At 46.5% G+C, this 22,267-nt stretch overlaps 1 protein-coding gene across 1 annotated transcript in view; it reads left to right on the forward strand.

Moving 5' to 3' along the window:
- The first annotated feature begins 411 nt into the window (after positions 1-411).
- Positions 412-22,267, forward strand: part of FAM171A1 (family with sequence similarity 171 member A1) — a 126,864-nt gene continuing 105,008 nt past the window's right edge. The window contains exon 1 of the mRNA XM_022580576.3: positions 412-702. Coding sequence (XP_022436284.1) covers positions 606-702 — 97 coding nt within the window. The 5' untranslated portion in view covers positions 412-605. The remainder of the gene's footprint in view (positions 703-22,267) is intronic.

Consider the following 22,267-nt stretch of genomic DNA (forward strand, 5'->3'; position numbering starts at 1 on the left):
GTTCCCGCCGACCTTCGGCGATGGGTGTCAGATCTCCCCTGGGGTTCCTGGGTGGATCGGGACAGGAAGAGCTGCAGGATGCCGCGCTCCTGCGCAAACCGAGAGGGCCATCAGCTAACCTGGTGCGAGGGTTTCGGCCTGAAAGGCAGCTACCGTCTTTCCCAAGAGGCGAGGTAGGGGGGTGGCGGGGCGGTCTGGACGCCAAGGTCGCGTTCACTGCTCCCGGGAGACCGGGTGGCGCGCGGGGCGGACCCGAGGGGGTGGCCGCTCGGGCGGGCGGGGCACGTGGGCGCGCGGCCGCCAGGTGGCACCACGGCCCGGGGCCTGGGCGCCGCCGCGGGCGGGGCGCGAAGGGGTTAAGGAGGCGGCGGAGGCGCGGCGGCGGCTCTTTCGGGGAAACCCACCGGGGCGCGCGGAGGCGGGAGCGGCCGTGGGCTGCGGGGCCCGGCGCCGCGCCGGGCGGGGGCGCGGCCAATCGGGCGGCGGGCCCGGCGCGCGCGGAGCCAGGCGATATGGAGGGAGGCGCGGCGGCCGGCTGCCCCTGACGCGCCGCTCCGAGCCGGTGGTCGGCCAGCCCGCGCCGCCCGGGGCCCTGCGGCGCGGAGATGAGCAGGTCGGCGGCGCTCCTGCTCTGCCTGCTGGGCTGCAACGTCTGGAAGGCGGTGACCAAGACGCTGCGGGAACCTGGCGCCGGAGCCCAAGGTCGGTGCGCGACGGCGGGCTTTGTGTCGGCCGCGGGCCTGCTGCAGAGGCGGCGGCGGCGGCGGCGGGACTCCGGGGCCGCATTGTGGCGCCGCGGCCGCCCGAGCCCGAGCCGCCGCCACCGGGCCTGCAGCCCCAGCGCCGCGCTCCCGAGGGGGCGGCGCCGCCCGGGGGCGCCGAGATACCCGGGCAGACGCTCCCGGGGGGCCGCGGGCCGCCGGGGTGCGGGTGGCATCAGCTGTTGCCGCCTCGCGTGGCTGGTGTGGATGTATCCGAGGGTCCTTTATGCGCGCCGCGGACACGCGGCACCATCTCCTCCTTCGCCCGGGCGAGAACTGCAGCCCCCGGGTCGCCATCGCCCGCTCCCCACCTCGGGGCTCGGTTCTCGAAGCCCGATCGCGAAGGCTACGCTCGGCCCTTTTGTTGCGGCGGTCGAGGGGGTGGCCGCCGCCCCTGGGGTGCCCCCTGCGCCCCGGGACCCCGAGGTCCGCGGCCGCTGCCCGCCTCCAGCCTGCCGCAGTTTGGGAAAGTTTCGGGGTCTCCTCCCCCTCCCGATGCGACGTCTTTAACAGGCCTTAAGGGCTCTGCTCGGCGGCCCAGGAATCATCCCCGGAAGGGGAGAAAGAATTGGAACTGGGAGGCCCTAATCAATTTAAAAAAAAAAATCATTTCCACGGCTGTGTGTCGCCAGCTCAAGGCTTTTGTCTAATCTTTGGCCTCTGCAAATATGCTTTCCAGCCCTGGGAGGAATGTCCTCGCCTCTGAGAATGGCCACGAGCCTGTCTTTTGTTTTCAAAATAATAATTTGTTTGGGGGGGAAGCCCGAAGGTTCCTTTGCACGGGTTTGTGCGGTCGAAATCGAGGGCTTCTCTGTTGCCTGGCTTTTCGAAAGGGTGAGTGAGGCCGCCGTAGATGCACATCTGGCGTTCACACAGGACACCAATGCCGGGCCTCGCTGGGCCTCTCTGGTCTCCCGGGAGGGTTTCCCTGCAGCCCTGGAGACCCTCACCTGCACCCCGACCCCCAGACTCCTTGCCCGCGTCCTTTCCTCGAGGAAAGGTGTGTGTTCTGTGAAGTCTGCCCAGCAGACGGAATGCACGGGGAGCGCTCCATCCCGGCTCGCTCCATCCTCTTGCTAGGACCCTGCCTTACGCCCTTTTCCTTATGGCAAATATTCAGAACCCAGAGCCCGGGAGTGCCTGGGAGCAGAGAACCCTGGTGGTTTTCCACCTCTCATGTTGAGACAGGGAAGGGGGTTCCTACCCACAGTCGGTTGGGGTTTGGTTTGTTACCTACATGTTGAATTCAAGGTTTTCATATTCATCGCTTGCTGTATCATTTGCTGGAGTCTCTTTCATGCGTCGCTTTTTCTATAGCTGTGATGGGACAAGACCATTCTGAATTGTGTATAAACTTAGTAATGTATATTACGGAAGGGGGAACATTGGCAAGGTACAGAAAAGACTGTCTCTTCATGTAGGAAATGAATGTTTAGGACATTAGCTCATCAGTGTTGAATTGTAGCCTCTTTCATTAATCCCCTACTGCTCTTTGAATCAGCTGTTTCAATGAATATGATATTTGTGTTTCAACAAGGCCATTAATTCCAAAGAATAGGTGGAATTTTTTGTTTTGCACTTGGAATAGGGATATGGAAACATTAAGTTTGTGCACTTATAAAATAGGGGAAGGCTGGAACAAAAAAGTCATGAAAAAAACCTACTAGGTCTAGGTCAAACACCACATTTTGCAGAGCTTGCTGCTAAATATTTTATCTGGTAACTAAAGTCTCAGAAATGGAATATTCTGTGCGGTGAGTGAGAAAAAGTCAAGCTGTGAGATGTTTATGCACAGCTAGGAGTACCTTAGTATATTGTGTGTTTGGAGTGGGAGATCAAGTATCTTGGAATATTTTTCCCCAGGATTACTTCCTTGTTTGGGTAGGATGGCTTTTTAAAGAGCTGAGCCCAGGAGCTCTGCTAGAACTCAGGGTCTCACTACCTGGCATCTGGATTTTGAACTAGTACCGTGTTTTCAGGGAATGGACAATTGCTCCTTTAACTGTAGAAGGTCGCCTTCACCCCACTGAGTTCTTCAGACCATTTTGAAATTTATCTTGTAACATAGTTTTAAAATTCATGGCTTCTCTGCGCTCCGGGATCACGTACACAATGAAGACAAATGCTTTCTCTGATTTCACCTTGCGTTTTCCGCAGCAGGTTGTAGAGGGTTTTGCACAGAGCTGGTGCTCAGGTTGTGTTGAAAGAAAGAGTAAAGGATTGAAGACAGCCAGTGCATATTCTAAAGGGCACCATGCATACACTTTAAGAAAAAAACTTCATGCTTACCTGCCCGGAAACCTAATTTGTAAGAGTTTTGCTTTTATTGGAGAAACTGTTCCATGAATCGTACTTTTTTTTTTGGCTGCGCAGCGTATGGTATCTTAGTTCCCTGACCAGGGATCAAACCCATGCCCCCCTGCAGTGGAAGTGTGGAGTCCTAACCACTGGACCGCCAGGGAAGTCCCTACGAATCATACTTTGAACATGCATTGTGCTCACATAGATGTTATGCACCAACCAAATTTAGATTAGGAAAAACTACTTAGAGACCTCAAACACGTAAATCATAGGCCAGAGCACCCCAATTAGATTCCTAGGCCTAAATGACACCTTCCTTTTTAAATGAATCCTTGTTATGTCAGAGGAAACTAACATCTGCAAAATTTCTCGGCATCACTTTGCTCTTTATATATTCAAGATAAAATTTAAAGTTTGGCTCTCCCTACTGTAGCTGCTTTGAATCAGCAAAGGGATTTCAAAGGCAACAGTTAGCTGTCACCATGAGGCTTGGCTTTGCTGGTCGTGAATTTGAACCAACTCCAGCATATGATTACGTGTTTTTATGAAGTGTTTCCATTTGAGTTGCCCTAAAGTGGTCATAGTATCTAATTTTTTTCCTGGGAATTTATAGAAACCGTTACTCACAAGTATCTACTAATTCTGACTTCCTCCACCTCTTACACAACTGTGCGCTAAGACCAGCTTGATAGAGGGGGCCCCTACTTAAAGAGTGGTAAGCTGTGCAGACGTGCTCTATGAGATGTATTCTTGAACCCCAGCACTCTCTTTATGTGCCAGAAGAAAGCTCAGAGCTAGGTTGCTGCTTATTCTCTAAAGGTAAAGTATTTTGCAATGATGTGCTATTTTTTTGTTCCTCTCAGAAAAGCTACAATCTATCATAACATTTGAGGTGAATGGTTGGCTGTCTCTCTTCTCTGCAAAAGGTCTATTCCTGGCCAAATTCAAATTTCGGTTTTTAAAACATCGTGATCAGTTGAAAGACCAGGAAGGGATGTAAGCTATCAGGAGGATTATCCAACAGGCATGACTTATGCTGACAGTATATTAAGAGCATAACATCTAAATAAAACTCATGGGCTCACATCCTGGGAAACTGCAGGACTTGAACTTGCCAAGACCTCTGGACTTCCTTGAACGCCAGGTGTGGGAATTCTATGCAGAAGCAACAGCAATGTCTAGGGAATTTCTGGCAAAGTCTTTGAGATAAGTTTAAGAATTATTTCTGTATCCTATTTGTACTTGTCCTGTAATACTTGGTAACTTACAGCTTATTAGCTTAGAAACCTAACCAAAAGAAAGAAAATATTGCATGGATTTCCGAACTAATAGCTTTCAAGTGAAGGTACTTTCTCAGTTTTAATCAAGCCTTCATTTTAAACAAATTACTGATATGTCTGTAAATCTGTTTATTTTCATTATTGTTGGCAAATGCTAATTTAGTAGTTTTATTAAATACTGCTTACTAAAAAAGCACACGGAAATAAGTTGGACAGGCAACAGACGTGTATAATACTCTATATTGAAGGAAAAATTGAATATAAAAACATTTCAGAAATCTAGTTGGAAGAATTTGCCCTGTGATAACACATATAGATCAATAATGCTTTTATAGTTTGCTTTTATATATGACTTCCGGACCTTTAAAGACCACAGTCCTGGCTAAATTATTCAGTTCCAGCAAAAACGGAAGTGAATGTATTTTAACGGTACTTTTTAAATTAAGCATTGGCACCCTAAATAGACCAACTCATTATAAGAAGTGATCGTTCTTAAAAATTCTATATTGTGACCCGATGGTATGCCCTACATGCAGAAAACCATTACGTACTTTCGTAAAGTCAAACTTGTAAATAGGCAACATTTGAGGCAATTAACCACTTTAGAAAGGGTTTCACAATAAGTTCCCTTAAAATAAACAGTTTATTCTGCGTATTTAAGGCGACTCCACCTTCCTCTGGTCAAGCCTCTGTTTGAAATGTTTGCAGCTCCTCTTCCTCTCAGATAAAAGTGAGGCTGCAAACATTTGCCCATTTTTCTTTCATTTACCCCTTGCAGGATCTATTAACCCATAGAGATTCCGGTAATTAAACCCTATTACGTGGATGACTCCAACTTTTCTCTCTCTTGCCTTGACCTGGTGTCATAGCTCTAGTTCCTTCTGTCCAACAAGCTACTGGACGTCTCCATTCAGTGCATGAAGCTGACCTCAAACTCCTCAGCTGCCAGCCTCCTTCTCCAGTCCAGCTTACCTTAAGTTCTCTATTAAACTGGACTCAAAATCTGGGTGTCCCCTTAGATCCTTCCTCTACCTTATAATCCATACAGTTGGTCATTGTAAGGGTGCATATATAGAGCACATTTATGTAGATGTCTTTAGATCCAGGTAGGTGCGTTTATATAGTATCAGAAGGCGCTTCTTGGCCAAGTTTATACTTCTTGTTCTGCAGGTGAGGAAACCCAGGCCCAAAGAAGTGAGGGGACCTCAGATAATGGTGTTCTCTAGCCGCACAGACCCTGTGGAAGGTGGAGTCATGGCCTCCAAAGATGTTCATGTCCTGATCTCTGGAACCAGAGAATACAGTAGTGCTTTATGTGAGAAGAGGGACTCTGCAGAGCTAATTAAGTTAAGGATCTTCAGGTGGGAAGATTATTCGGGATTATAAAAGGGAGGCAGAAAGCTCAGAGTCAGAGAAGGAGATGTGACAACGCAAGCGGAGGGTCAGAGCCAGAGACGGTGAAGATGTTTCACTGCTGGCCAGGAAGACAGTGCCAGGGAATGCAGGCGGCCTCCGGACGCTGCAAAAGGCGAGGAAGTGGATTCTCCCCTAAGGCTTCCAGAAGGAATGCTGCCTTGCCAACCTCTTGGCTTTAGCTCCGTGATGCTGATTTGGGGCTTCTGACCTCCAGAGCTATAGGATAGTAAATTCATGTTATTTGAAGCCACTGAGTTGTACTTTTCTATGGTAGCAATAGGAAACCAGTACAGAGACTGACCCCCGAGGACTGTGAGAGATGGTGCACCCATACAGCCAGGGTAATGGTACAGCTTGGACCACTTTGGGGGACCAAGCTGCTGAAGATAACATTTGGAGGCTTTTTGCATCTGTTTAACAAAATTCTGCCAAATTGGAACCCTGTTGGGGGCCCTTGGGGAGAGCCTTAAGGGCCTTCCCACCATCACCACCAAAATAACGATTTTTTTTTCCAGAGGAGCTCAGTGGGCTGTGACTTTTATTTGTAAGCAAGGTGCATCCAATTATCGGTGTTCCTTCTAGCGCGGGGATTACTCACACCTGCAGGGAGAAGCGATAGCCTCTTTTAGAAATTTGGCTTCACTTGGCTCTAATCTTTGTCGAAACATACCTGTCGGTAACTAAATGAGGTAAAAGAAAGTTCCGACTGAATGTCACCATCAGCCCCCGAAGCCATCGTATAATAAAATGATAGGGGACCCCCAACGTGGAACGGCCTCCCAGTGTTGTCTCAGAGGCTCAGCACATCCCCTTGATGTTTCTCCGCCTCTCTTGGGCCAGTGAGCCCCACCAGCTCGGGGGCCTGGGACCACCAGAACCATTAAGGATGCCTCCCGCAGGGAAGGGGGATGGGATGAATTGGGAGATTGGGATTGACATATATATACTACTATATATAAAATGGATAACTAATGAGAACCTACTGTATAGCTCAGGGAACTCTAATGCTCTGTGGTGACCTAAATGGGAAGGAAAGCCAAGAAGAGGGGATATATGTATATGTACAGCTGATTCACTTTGCTGTACAGCAGAAACGAACACAACATTGTAAAGCAGCTAGACTCCAATAAAATTAAAAAAAAAAAAAAGACGCCTCCTGCAGGTGGAGGACAGAGCAGTATGGAAACACCCAAATAATCCTCGACACTGCCCCGATTGCAGAATGCAGGAAGAGGGAGACTGCTTGGTCTCCTGCAGTTCCTATCCCGCTGGGAGCAAAAGACTAACGTTCACCTTAGCCCAGAGAAGGGAGCCACCACTGCGGGGGTCGCTGGCCACTTGGTGGAGTGATGTGGGGATGGGAGAAGGGGAAGGATAATGAAGTGTCTCCTCCTGAGGAGCAGACCCAAGAATGGACAGAAGCCTGAACCATCTCGATTTCAGGGCTTTAGCCTAAAGGTAAACAAAGATTGGAGAAAGGGAGAGAATGACTCCCTTATTTGCAGGCCGAAGACCTTGCCTCATGTTAAGGCATCATTCTTGCCTTCCCCTCCCATCTCATCAACATTCCTTCACTCATCTCTCTTCATTTTCCCTCCCAGGTACTTGTGCAAAGCAGCGTGTCTTTCTCCCTCTGTTTCAGTCTGTTCTTTCAACCCAGGCTCTTTCCACGTGGCCCTCTTCAAACACCATTTTAATTCATGTTTCTCTCCTGCAGAGACACGTTAACTCTTTTCCCGTTGCCCAAAGTATGGCATCTAAATTATGACGTCTGGCCTTTCCTCATGTGCCTGTTCCAGCTTTAGCTCCGTTCTTCGCCGGGTTGAGATCACCCCCTCCGGCTAGAATGTTCCATCATTGTCCCCTGGGTGATGGTTGTACATCCTCACTTCCCTTCACTCACAGCCATGCTCCCCTTTTCCATTCTTAAAATACTGTATGAAAACAGTATGCTAAACACTTGTTAGACGAAAAAAGGGTTCTGTGGAGCTTCCCTGGTGGTGCAGTGGTTGAGAGTCTGCCTGCCGATGCGGGGGACACGGGTTCATGCCCCGGTCTGGGAGGATCCCACATGCCGCGAAGCGGCTGGGACCATGAGCCATGGCCGCTGAGCCTGCGTGTCTGGAGCCTGTGCTCCGCAACGGGAGAGGCCACGGCAGTGAGAGGCCCGCGTACCGCAAAAAAAAAAAAAAAAAAAAAGGGTACTGTGGAGGAGACAGTATATTTTGGGGTAAGCTTGATTCTTTAGGGGTGCTTACTTTTTCACATTTTACAATCCAATTGAAGAAGAAATGGAAAAATAAATTAAGGACATCACCAAGGTACTTTAATGTAATTAGGCAAGAATCTCTTAACATGAAACCGTTAACAGTTGCATGACTAAAATACAGCTGTAAGTTGTCTGTGATGTTTATTTCTAGAAATTTCGAGGATTTGCCCACAGTAGGCCACAGGAAGTTGTATTTGAGAGAGCATAAGCACACAGAACATCACTTAGTGCTCTTCAAAGTTGTAAGTTAGGTGAGACATGTCCTTTTAGTGATCAAATATTGAAGCAGGGACAGTATAGGTTAGACAGTGTTGGTTCTGTAGTGATTTCCAGTATCAGCTGAAGCTCTGAATAATAATTGCAGAAACAATTAGGTAAAACTCACAGTACTTACAAAGGGTGGGGTGGTGAGATGATCAAATATGGATTTAATATGTTCAAATAGTTTGAGCCCTTAATTGAAGCTTAACTTTATATAAAACATATAAACATACTCAAATATGAGAACTGGCAAGATCTTTTGGGATTGTGGGAAGTAGCCAGTGGTGTTGGAAAAGCTGGCTTAGGAGAAATTAACTTGGAAGTGAGTACTGAGTTTGTAAAAGATTGGTTTGTTTCTTATTTGTTTTGTTTTGAGCTGTACCCCACAGGGATAGAGAAGCCTGAGTGTAATGAGAAGAGGCAACCATGTCCAAGTCAAATGAACATTTCATTTGCCTAGACTTCTTAGAGCTCAGAATTCGAATAGAAAAATTATTGAATTCATATTGAAGGAAAGATTTTTAATGTAATTTTGACAGAGCTGAACTAAAGACATAAATGCTTTGATGAAAGCTAGCCTCAATCCGTAAGGTGAATCACATTAGTAAGACCTCTGATTTCAAACCAGTAATTAGTAGCAGTCCTATGGATGACTTTATACTGGTTGTAGTCGAGTGTGGCTGTGCTTTGTTTCCTCAGCCTCACAATTAGCACTTAGATCTCTCCTCTTAAGAGAGAAGGGTCAACAACAAGCATTTGTTAATGGAAATCTATCTTAACAGAGAGAATTAAAGCACGTGTAACTTGGGTCTCTATTTTATTATTAGCAGCATTCTATTTATTTGCCTATTCTTAATTTGTTTGATTATTTATAATTTATAGTTGATTTCTAATAATATTTTATTAATGATTTGGATGCGTACATTGCAGGAATATTGATCATACTTTCTTCTGAAATAAAGACTAAAAAGGGGTGTCTTAGTCCATCCAAGCAGCTGTAACAGAATACCATAGACTGGTTGGCTTATAAACAGTAGCAGTTTATTTCTCAACAGTTTGGGAGGCTGGGAAGTCCAAGATCAAGGTGTTTGCAGATGCGATGCCTGGTGAGAGCCCACTTCTGATTCGTAGATGGCCATCTTTCTGCTGTGTCCTCACATAGCAGAACGGGTGAGAGAGCTCTCTGAGATCTCTTCTTAATCAGCGCACTAATCCCATTCATGAGGTCCCCACCCTCGTGTGTGTGTGTGTGTGTGTGTGTGTGTGTGTGTGTCAGGGTAGAGAAGGAATAGGAGAGAAAAAGAAAACAAAAATAACCCTTCCAGAGTCTATTATTTGCATCCTACCAGTGCAAAACTAGAGGTTATATAGGGCTGTTTCAGTGCCTGTTCTCCTCTTTAAAAGAAACCTGAACAGGGACTTCCCTGGTGGCACAGTGGTTAAGAATCCACCTGCCAATGCAAGGGACACGGGTACGAGCTCTGGTCCGGGAAGATCCCACATGCCGCGGAGCAACTAAGCCTGTGCGCCACAACTGCTGAGCCTGTGCTCTAGAGCCCGCGAGCCACAACTACTGAGTCCGTGTGCTGCAACTCCTGAAGCCCACATGCCTAGAGCCTGTGCTCCACAACAAGAGAAGCCACCGCAGTGAGAAGCCTGTGCCCCACAATGAAGTGTAGCCCCCCTCTTGCCGCAACTAGAGAAAGCCCGCACACAGCAATGAAGACCCAACGCAGCCAAAAATAAAATAATTAATTAACTTAAAAAAAAACCCTAAACATATATGCCAGTTGGAAGGTGCAAGAGTCGATACACTCCAGCAAGTACCAGGATCTCTTAAAATGACTAAGCAGCTTCTAGAAGTTACTTGGGACACTTCATTAACCTTTTTGAGTCACGAGTATATTGATTCAATTCCTCATAGTCTAATAGTCTTTTTTAAAGTTAAGATAATAATAAAGTTCTAGACATATCTATTCACAGAAGTCAGCTATTTTGAATCAGAGTTGAGCATACCAAGAGATGACCTGCTGTAAAAAGTGAAATTTCTTGAGATTTAAAATCACCCCTAGAGACTGGGTATATCATTTGGAAATTGAGGCCAGATAGGATTGTGCCCTTATCTCCTCTGCTTGTGCCACTAACCTATAGAAATGTACATTGGGTGTTACACATGCATGTGCATGTCTGCATGTAGATTTCACAGAACTGAGCCATCCCAGAAATCCTTGCTGGGATTCGGGGAAAAGTGGGTGCTTGAGTCAGGTCCTCTTTCTTCAGTTCTGTTTCTTCCCTCATATGGCCTTTCCTAATGTTTAGTCTATTTCAGAGCTGCCTGCTTTTTTTTAGAAGCTGTATCCACACAAAGAGCAGTGACACCTGTGTACGGCTTCCCTGCTGTATATACTGTTGGTACTTTCAGCGAAGGTACTTTCCCCAAGTCCTTTGTCTGAGTTCTTTGGACTTCTACCCAGACAGACAGATTTAGTGGCATAAATAGCCTTTCTGTTGTTTATATTAAAATAGAGATTTTATAAAAGGAAAGGATTTTTTCCGAACTTAGAACATTTTCTTGCTGTGATGCTCACGAGATAGGAGTGTTCAGCCTGACGCCTGAATGTGGACCCTCAGAGCCCAGCATTGGTTTGGTGTTTAATGTGATAGAAAAATCATCCTCTGAGAGTTGCTGGTCGCTCTATTATTGTCTCAATATTTTTTGATATTAAGAAAGTCTGTGATTATTCCGAGTTAGGAAAACAGAATAGCATTAGATCCGTGTAGGTCTGTTATTCTAAATATTGTAATATAAGAGGGCAGTGCTTCTTGAGGATGGCGTGAAAGAAGTTACTTGTGTTTCACGTCATTTGAGTATTTAAAATATTCCCATCTAATCAGAGGTTGGAGGAGATTGGTTTTTAGATGCCTCCTTTAGAACCAGGTTTTTCACTTTTTGCTCAGCTGATCAGTTTCTTTCTTTGTTACCTACCATCTGCTAGACATGTTTGTGACTGTGTGAGAAAGCATATGGGAAAGGGATAGAGAAGTTAATGCAGTCAACTGGTGAGTGTGGAGGACACAGTGTCTGCAGTCTGGTCAAGTTTACAGCCCATCTGCTGGAGCCCAGGGAGCCCTCTTAAAATATGGCTCTGCTCTCCAGGCAGAGTACCTGCAGGATTGTCCCAATGTTACTAGTATGGCCACAGCAAAATTAGGTCTCCTTCCTAAACAACGTTCCTTGGCAGATACTCCTATGGATACATTTTTTCCTTTCCTATAAACTTAAAGACTGCCTAGTGAAATGAGACTCAGAAAGTGATCCTTTTAGCTCACTCACCTCTGGGCAGAGCAGACTGTTAAAATGGCTTTTAATGCACAAGTTGTATTTTCTTTAGAACTGATTCTTGTGCTGTAACTTAGGTTTTTAGTTGAAGTTAAAATTGATAAAAATGCTCCTATTATGAACTTTCTCCCCTACTGTTTGAACCAGTTTTTTGAAACTATCTTGATAAAGCTCATTTGCCTTTTTAAATTTAAAGATAGAATCATTGCCTATAATGATGGTTCTTTGAGTGTCTTGATGGAAATCTATTAGATGTCACATTAAATATTAAACTTATGCATTCCAAATCAATACATGTTAAAATACTATATAAATGCTAAGTAAGTATGAGAAAGGAGTTGCCAGCTCTTAGACCAGGGCTGTTGTTTATGTGTACTCGTTAGATAACATTTTGTTAATTAGGTGGAGCTATTCCCTGCTCCTATCTTCCCATTTCTAAATTCAGAATCCCTAGGGAGATGTTTACCTGAGAGAATGGTCTGGAAAGACTTGAAGTTAGATGCTTCCCCACCTTATCTCCCTGTTAGCTGCTGCATGGCTGATTAGCCATTCTTTATACACCCTTCCCCTCACCTATCTCCACACCCATCTGTCTGCCCACCCACCTATCCATTCATCCATCCATCCATCCACCCACACACTCATCCACCCATCCACCCATCTATCCACTCATCCACCCATCCATCCATCCATCCATCAACCCACCTATCTATCCATCTACCCATCTTTATACCCACCCATCGGTTCATCCATCCATCCAACAGAGAGTCTGCTTGCCTTACCTTTCACCACCAAAACACTGATGTTATTATCTTAAATTTATAGGATCCATTAGATTTTCAAGTGCTTTCAGAGCCATTATCTGTTTTGTTCCTCATAATCCTGAGAGGTATTTGGGAGAGAGATTATTCCTTTTTATACATGAAAAGCAATGTGGCTTGCAGTCATGTGCTGGTACACCGTGGAGGTGGAGGTCCCACCCGCACACCCTCCTCTGCTCTCCTCTTAGCGTGTCTCTCAGTTGTTCTAGGGATTCACACTCACTGTTTCCGAGATAATTTTCAAAGATAATTAAGACCCAGCCCCTCTTTTCTGGAACTCAAGCTCCCATGAGGGGAAAACAGGGATAAGCAAAAAGCGAAGCGTGCAGGGTTGCAGGGAAGGGAATGACTGGCTGGGCTTCGGGAGAGGCTTTCCCAGGGAAGAGGCTTTGGAGCCGGAGTTTGAAGGCTAAGAATTAATCATGTAGAGAAGGTTGGCAGGGAGGCACACCCAGGGCCACACCCCCATCCCTGTGAATCGTAGCTCGTGGGGGGGACATAAGAATAATGGCATTATCGGCAACCAAGTCTTCTGAGTTTATTGCTAAAGCATTGGAAAAAGAGCTGGTTTTTTCCTTTTGTTGGAAAAAGTATCAGTGGAGTTGCTGAATTTGCTAATAAACTCATGTCTCATCCCACGGGGCATATTGAGTAGTGGGTGTTATTCTTAAGTCTGTGAACTGGTTGCCACGCCTGTCTTCCTCTCCCCAGTTATTGTAAAACCTCTTTTCCCATCTATTCTTCTTGGTTGGTTAATCTTCAACCACATAGTCCAACATCAAAGGCTCTGGCTTTTGCAGCATAACTTTCTGTAACCTGAGCCTCCTCTGCTCATCATGTGTAATTTATTTAGAAGGCAGTTACTGGTCTTTGTTCCCCATCTCCTTTCCTTTTTCCCCCCATTCTTATTCTTGCTTTTTCAGTTGAGTTAAGAGAAAGTATCCACCTCACAGCAACCAAAAGGGCACAGAAAGGTCAGCCTCCTTAAAGTCAATTTCAGCCGCAGAAGGAGGAGCCTTTGGTGTTTTGTTGTTGTTGTTTTAAGTTTTATATTGGAGTATAGTTGATTTACAATTTTGTGTTAGTTTCAGGTGTACAGCAAAATGAGTTAGTTATACATACATTTATTCTTTTTCAGATTCTTTTCCCGCATAGGTTATTTCATTTATTTATTTATTGGCTGTGTCAGGTCTTGGTTGCAGCGCGCGGGCTCTTCGTTGCGGTGCGCGGGCTCTTCGTTGCAGTGAGGGGGCTTCTCTCTAGTTGTGGCATGCAGGCTCTAGGGCGCGAGGGCTCTGTAGTTGTGGCGCGTGGGCTTCGTTGCCCCTCAGCGTGTGGGATCTTAGTTCCCCAACCAGGGATCGAACCAGCATCCCCTGCATTGCAAGAAAGACTTTTAACCACTGGGCCACCAGGGAAGACCCCATATAGGTTATTACTGAGTATTGAGTAGAGTTCCCTGTGCTATACAGTAGGTCTTTGTTCATTATCTATTTTATATATCGTAGTGTGTACATGTTAATCCCAAGCTCCTAATTTATCCTTCCCTGCTAAGCTTTCCCCTTTGGTAACCATGTTTTCTAAATCTGTGAGTCTGTTTCTGTTTTGTAAATAAGTTCATTTGTATCATTTTTTTAGATTCCACATATAAGTGATTATGATATTTGTCTGTCTGTCTGACTTCACTTAGTATGATATTCTCTCGGTGCATCTATGCAAATGGCATTATTTCAGCCTTTTGTATGGTTGAGTAGTATTCCATTGTATATTTGTACCAGATCTTATTTATCCATGCATCCTAAGTGTTGATGGACACTTAGGTTGCTTCCTTGTCTTGGCTATTGTAAATAGTGCTACAGTGAACATTAGGATGCATGTATCTTTTCGAATTACAGCTTTCCCTGGATATATGCCCAGGAGTGGGATTGCAGGATCATATGGTAGCTTCATTTTTAGTTTTTTATGGAACATCCATACCGTTCTCCTTAGTGGGCGTACCAATTTACATTCCCACCAACAGTGTAGGAGGATTACCTTTTCTGTACACCCTCTCCAGCATTTATTGTTTGTAGACTTTTTGATGATGGCCATTCTGACCAGTGTGAGGTGATACTTCATTGTAGTTTTGATTTGCATTTCTCTAATAATTAGAAATGTTGAGCATCTTTTCATGTGCTTTTTGGCCATCTTTATGTCTTCTTTGGAGAGATGTCTATTTAGATCTTCTGCCCATTTTTTTGGATTGGGCTGTTTGCTTTTTTGTTATTGAGCTGTGTGCACTGTTTGTATATTTTGGAGATTAATCCCGTTGTTGAAAATAACCACTTATGCCTAGATCTTAGTTTGTATAAGAGTGATTGAATGTGCTGTGTTTATCTTTCCAAGTCCAGAAGTGATCGAGATAAAGGAGCTGATGGTAACTATTGTAGTGACGGGTTGGGAGCGATTTAGTTCCCAGAGGAAAAGGCCCCTCTGGTGGTCCTCATGGGAGCAATGGGGAGACTTCTCAGTGTAGGGAGTGGCTGCTTGGGAATCAGGAGGTCACTTTAATTCCCTCACTTTTGCAGGAATTGAAAGGTAAGGTGCAGAGTGTTGTAGGGAGAGCCCGGATTTAAGAGCTGTTCCTTTATTCACTCATTCATTCATGGATATTTATTAAACCCCTCCTACTCTTTGTCAGGCAGTGTAAAATAGATTCATGACCCCTACTCCGCCGGGGTTTACAGTACAGTGGGTGCAGTGAGCTCTTCAGCGAGTAGGACTGCTGCTCCAGACGGAGACGTGTACACTTAGGTCTGCTGTGGACACCTGTGCATGCAGCCCTGGTCCTTGCTTTTGATGACACCAGCCCTGGCCTCTTCTGTGTGGTTCTGATTACATGTCATCTTTCTGGATAACGGTCTAAGTGACTTCCTAGCTTGCCGTGAAAACACCGGTTTGCTAACGAGTCAATTAACAACTGTCACCAAAAAAAGAAAAGGGAAAAAAATTATATAATCATATCTAAAATTGAACTTGAGAAGCATTTTCCATTTCGCCCCACCCTGTTAGTGTATATAATATAAAAAGTTGACATTACCTTAGACGGTAGCATGAAGCCAAACTACTTTGAAAAATAAAGGCCTGTGGGTCAGAAAGAGAAAAACAAGTATCGTATGTTAACGCATATATGTGGAACCTAGAAAAATGGTACGGGTGAACAGGTTTGCAGGGCAGAAATAGAGACACAGATGTAGAGAACAAATGTATGGACACCAAGGGGGGGAAGTGGCAGGGGGTGGTGGTGGTGTGGTGAATTGGGAGATTGGGATTGACATGTATGCACTAATATGTATAAAATAGATAACTAATAAGAACCTGCTGTATAAAAAATATAAAATTAAAAAAAAAAGACCTGTGGGTAAAGAAAAGGAAGACTCTGTTACTTTAGAGAAAAGGTAAATACAACTGAAAAATGTTATACAATGAAATGTAATATAATGAAAGGAGCACTTGATAACTTCCTGAGGTGATGTGCCTAGTCTCCGTATTACCTTTAGGTGTGGAGCGACCAGAAGGAAAGCCAGCCGATCTTGCTCTGCCGACCACTGCTGCCCAAACTCCAGTATGGACTTGTATCCCTGGCAGGTCTGGTTCAACGTGCATCCTGGTCCAGTGGGTCCAGTGTGGCCCCTAAGATGCTGCAGCTCTTACCATGCTGTCGGTCAAGGGACCACACTTGAAATAGCGAGGCTGTCCACTGCCAGTCAGTTCCTAATGTTTAGAGACAGACAGAGGCAGAGCCAGGAAGCAATCCGTTTTGTCTGGCTCCTCTCATATGCCCTGTTACTCGGCCACTGCACCTGCCACCAGGTAGACGCGCTGCTGCTTTTTCCTTAGGTTTTTAACATCTCAGTTTAAAGAAAGCTACCTAGAAAATTCATTCTCACCTTATTCAAAGCCTAGCTTCAAGGTAGGTAGGTGGGGCTTCCTTGGTGGCGCAGTGGTTGAGAATCTGCCTGCTAATGCAGGGGATATGGGTTTGAGGCCTGGTCTGGGAAGAGCCCACATGCTGCGGAGCAACTAGGCCTGTGCGCCACAACTACTGAGCCTGTGCGTCTGGAGCCTGTGCTTCACAACAAGAGAGGCCGCGATAGTGAGAGGCCCGCGCACCGCGATGAAGAGTGGGCCCCACTTGCCAAAATAAATAAATTAATTAATAAACTCCTGCCAAAAAAAAAAAGATAAGGTAGGTGATGTAGTCCACTCGGGTGTTGTGATGGACACAGATGTCTTGGAAGGGGCTGCACATCTTTTTCTATGTGCGTATTCACACCCTTAAACATCCGTACAGTTAAAATGTTTATTATGTACTTAATTACGTACATAATAAAAACTGTCCACAGCTCCCGTGATCCTGATTGTGCACTTCGTGTTCGGTTATCGTTTTTTTTTTTTTAATCGCGGTACGCGGGCCTCTCATTGTTGTGGCTTCTCCCGTTGCGGAGCACAGGCTCTGGACGCGCAGGCTCAGCGGCCATGGCTCACGAGCCCAGCCGCTCCGCGGCACGTGGGATCCTCCCGGAACCGGGGCACGAACCTGCATCCCTTGTATCGACAGGCGGACTCTCAACCACTGCGCCACCAGGGAAGCCCACGCATTCGGTTATCTTTAACCTGCCTTTAGACCATCTCCAGTTGGACTGCGTATGTTTCTGACCTGATGAAAATTATTTCGAGGAGCAACAGAAGTACCGATATTGGTCTGGTTCCAGTTTGCACTTGATATTGAACTGCCTTTTTATGCCGTTTCTTTTTCTGTGGAGTGCAGTTCTTACAAACCGTGAAGCTTACACGTTTTTATCCGTGTTATGGTAGTGTGGTTTTTTCAGATTGTGCAAATGGCATCTTGAATAAGCCACTTATTGCCAGCTGTTTGGGGCTCATTTAAAGAAATAATAGTAACAATGACTGCTGTTACTCAGAGATGTAGAGTCCCGACTTCTTTTCCATAATTATTTTAAAAGAGTAACGACTGACTAGATCTTTGAGTTGTTTTATTCAAAAGACGTGGTTTTTGCACCACACCTAGATGACACAGTAACACAGCTGCCAGCTACCCCAGCTGTGTTTACTTCGTTGTCCCTGCGTAGAAGGTGGTTCAGGCACTGTCGAGGCAGCAGGATTCCAGGGTGACCTTTTCGTAATTTATCTCCGTGGAGATTCTTGGCTGCCTGAAGAGTCTCAGAGACTACCAGCAGAATGATTGATCTGTGTGAACCTTTGTCTTTCTGGCTCATGGGGGTTTTATTTTTGTTTCGTGTTTCTAAATGAAGGAGGTGGAGTTGCATCACCTAGTCAATTACCTCTTGAAATGTTCATTTCCTCGCCCCCGGAAGCGGTGCCACTTGCCCAGGTGAAAGCCAGTATGCTCGGGAGTGGGCTTTAGACACAGCTGGGCCAAGGCTAGTTCCTCCTGTAGGGCATCTGGGGCTGAGGAGGGGACACAAGGGAAAGGAGCTTAAGAAAAGCTCTCCGCTCCCCCCGCCCCATCCTGGCCCACAGCATCCCAGCCTTCAGCCGTGAGCCGTATGATCAGGGTCTTCCTGCCTGAGGCTCCACCTCTTTATCTCAGCATATCTTGAGGGCTCTTCCACCCAAAGACACACCTGTGAAAGGGCACCTCCATGGCCCTGTCATCCCTCAGACTGTCCACTTCTCACACCCCATTGCCACAGATGCTGCTGTCTGTGCCGTCTCTCCGTTGTCACCCCCAGTCATCCCTTAACCCTCTGCTTTCTCTCTCCCTTGACTCCGGCCTCTCCATCTCCGTGACACGCCGTCCGGGCTCCCGTGGCCGTGGCTTCTCCTGCCTCCTCTCCTCCTGCTGGGGTTGCCCTTTCTTAGTCTCCTTCGGGTCCCTCCTTTCCTCCACTTCCTCTTGAGAGGAAGATGTGATCCAGGGCTCCCTCCGTGGACCCCCAGAGCATCCTCTTTCCTCTGGGGCTTCCATTCCCAGTCGTCTTCCTGATGGACTCCCCAGTCTCCATCCCCTGTCCAGCCTCCCTCCTGAACGCCTGTCTGTGCTTTCGCTGTTTGGTGGATGGATGTCTTCACTCCCGGGAGCCCAGCTCTCGGGCTTTGCCATGCCTTTGCACCAGCCGCTCCTCCAGGCCAGAATACTTTTGGCCAACTAACTCATTTTCACTCTTCCTAGAGCATCAGATGTCATCCCCTTGGGGAGCCATCTCTGGTCCCCCCTTCCACTCCTTCAGGTCTGTGCACATACCTTTGCTCTTTATTCAACAAATATTGAATATGAATGCTTCGGTGTTCCAGGCACTGTTCCAGGTGCCGAGGGTTCAGCAGAAAACTCCATCCTAACACTTGCTGCCCTGTAGCGAGCAGTTGTGTGCGCGTGTCCGCCATCCGTCTCCCTTGGAGGCCAGAGCTGCCCCTCACTCCTGGCTCCCCCGGGGTCCTCAGTGTTTGCTGAAAGAGCAAATCCGATTATGCTGATTTTCTCCCTTCTCCTGTCTCCCTTTTCCGCTGGTGTCTTTCCACCATCTCTGGCAGGAGCAAAAACAGGGAATACAACTTCATAATTACAAGATTAGCCAGATAAAATTTCATCACTGTTTCCGCCTTCTGCATATAGTTTGTTGAAATTTTGTGTGTGTGTGATGCAAAGTGTGAGTTGAATGCTTCCTTTGTTTGATAAATTTGCTCAGCTGCAGCCAGCAACAAAAGTTTCCTTTCTGCCTTGTCCTTTGTTCAGAGCTGAAGAACTCAGTTCTTTGGAAGGGAGAGAGGAATATTCTGCTTATAACCTATTCTGGGCAGTTCCTATGCCATGAAGACCAAAGTATTTTGCTGGGGAGCAAGCAGAGGGTTTTCAAATGTTTTTATCTTGTAATACATCCTCGCTTTCTCCTGAAACAAAGCAACGCAAGGCAACAAATAGAGTCTTTGTGGGCTATTACGGGCAGAGGTGCCAGATAAAACACAGGACACTCAGTTAAGTGGCGTTGCAGTTAAACAATGAATAAATTTTTAGTGTGTGTATGTCCACGTATCGCAGTGGAAGTAATTACACTAAAAAAGTATTTGTCGTTCATCTGAAATTCAAACTAACCAGGCATCCTGCATTTTTTCTTTCTTCTTTTTTTTTTTTTTTCAGCACGCGGGCCTCTCACTGTTGTGGCCCCTCCCGTCGCGGAGCACAGGCTCCGGACGCGCAGGCTCAGCGGCCATGGCTCGCGGGCCCAGCCGCTCCGCGGCATGTGGGATCTTCCCGGACCGGGGCGCGAACCCGCGTCCCCTGTATCGGCAGGCGGACTCTCAACCACTGCGCCACCAGGGAAGCCCCCATCCTGCATTTTTATTCACTAAATCTGGCCACCCTTATGACTGGCAGAAGGCACTTAGTTACTGGGATTCGCCATTTGGGGCTCTTATTTTCAATCACGGTAATGTTTCAGAGGTACATCCTAGGATTTGGTGAAAACCACTGCCTCTGCCAACTTTAAGAACTTGTAGAACACGTCTCAGCCCCAAGATGGAGGAACAGTGAGAAGGGGGCTCACTCTTTCACCGGACCTCCTTCAACCTGGAGGGTTACAGTGTTGCAGGATTAGTGGGAAAAATGACATGGCAAATGGCAGCCCAGTCTTTATCCCTGGGATTGCTCAGCTGTTACAGCAGTAGAAGTTGTCTGGTATGTAAGTGCATTCAGTTTCATTCAGCAATAATTTATTAAGTCTTCCACGCGTGAGGCAAAGCAGAAGGAACTGCCCACCTGCAAGGTGCTCACATTCTTGTGAGGAACAAAAGCGTTCCCAGTGGGTGTGCGCCCTGGGTGGACGTTATAATTACCTGGGAGCATTTTTATTTGTTTGTTTTAAGTAATTTATTTATTTATTTTTTGGCTGTATTGGGTCTTCGTTTCTGTGCGAGGGCTCTCTCTAGTTGCGGCGAGCGGGGGCCACTCTTCATCGCGGTACGCGGGCCTCTCACTATTGCGGCCTCTCTTGTTGCGGAGCACAGGCTCCAGACGCACAGGCTCAGTAGCTGTGGCTCACGGGCCTAGTCGCTCCGCAGCATGTGGGATCTTCCCGAACCAGGGCTCGAACCCGTTTCCCCTGCATTGGCAGGCGGATTCGCAACCACTGCGCCACCAGGGAAGCCCTATCTGGGAGTATTTTTAAGCAACACTGGTGCCCAGGGATGCACCCAGAGATTCGGAGTCAGGTGTCTGGTGGGGGCCGAACACTGATAATTTTGAAACGCCCTCCCCCAGATTCAACAAGAGTTGAGACCGGCTGTTTCAGCATCACACGTGGTCGTGAAGGATTCTCTGAGCACGGGTACGGAGGAGGAATGGCAAGTGGCACAACCTCTGCTTGTGGAGGGAACACGTGGCCAGTGTAATTCTGAGCCGTGACTCAAAGGGGAGGCCTCCGAGTCCTTTCAGTAGCAGCGCAGTGCTTAGAAACCGACTCATCACTGCATTCCTGAAATCACTGCCAAGTGAGGGTGCTGAGGGTCCGACTCCCATACCAGAGGGCCTCAAATTTTATGGGAGCTGGATTCATGCTTACTTTCCATTTGTCATTAGTCCTTTGTGCTGTACGACTGGCTGATGGGACCCGAGTGGAGTTAACGTGGGAGAGTTAAAGCGATGAGTGTGGAATTGAATATAATTCAGAGTAAAGACTGACTGAGAGAAGCCCGTCCCAGCGGTACTCGCTAACACTGTGATGTACAATTAGGTTGACACATCTGTCCTGTTACTAAAAGTCCTGTGGGGCGAGTCCCCGGGTGGGGGCTGGTTTGGCCTGCAGGTCACCTGTGCTTTGTAGCCCCAAGTCAGTGTCTCCGAGGGTCATCAGGGACCTCCTGCATCTGAATCCTGGGATGCTAGTGAAATATGCAGATTCCTGGGCCCTGCCTCAGAGCTGGGGGACCAGGATCTCTGGGGGGTGGGCCTCAAGTCCAGTAAAGAACTCCTGATTCTGGTGCTGGGGTCAAGGGCTTAGTCTAAACTGCATCTTGAAGGTAGAAGGCTCTGAAGTCAGGTGGGGGTAGAGGCCAACTTTCTTCTTCTTCCCCTCTTTCTTCTTTATTATTATTGTTATGATTATTATTTTTATTATTTCTGTGAACTTCCCTCTGTTGGGGGCAGTTTTATTATTATTACTATTATTGTTGTCGTTGTTATTATTTCTATGGATCTTCTGTTTGGGGCAGTTTTATTATTGTTATTATTGTTATCTCTGTGAACCTTCCTCTGTGGGGAGCATTTTTATTATTATTGTTGTTGTTTTTGCTATTATTACTATTTCTGCAGACCTCCCTCTGTTGGGGGCATTGGTATATGACCTCTTTGCCTTCTCAGAAGAGTGAGGATCTCGTGGGCATCCTCAGAAGTACCGGGTACGTCCCGGGTTATTTCCCGCTCTGCGTAGTAGTTGATAATTTTAGGACAAGCTTGTCTTTCTGCTTTGCTGAAATGGTATCACTTTTCTCTCTTTGATAGTTTCTTCCTGTTGTTTTGAATGCAGATTTTATCTTAAACTATGAGCAGAGTCTTCCACATTTAACTCATAAGTAATGCCATGTGTCTTATCGTAAATCTTCATTAGTGAATAGTAGAGCTAAAAATAGAACAGTGACGGTTGGCAGCGATTGAAAAAACTAAGGAAACTGTTGAATATCAAGTTTTTAAATTTTACCTCTTTATTTTTTGCTAATTTGGATTTTGAAGTGATTTACGGAATGACCTCTAAAGTATATCCTTCAGTCAACTGAAAATAGGATTTGTTAAATGAGTTAGTAAC

This window comes from Delphinapterus leucas, chromosome 2 (assembly GCF_059928025.1).
Source record: "Delphinapterus leucas isolate spDelLeu-1000000601 "Yukka" chromosome 2, BTC_Dleu_Yukka2, whole genome shotgun sequence".
Lineage (NCBI taxonomy): Eukaryota > Metazoa > Chordata > Mammalia > Artiodactyla > Monodontidae > Delphinapterus > Delphinapterus leucas.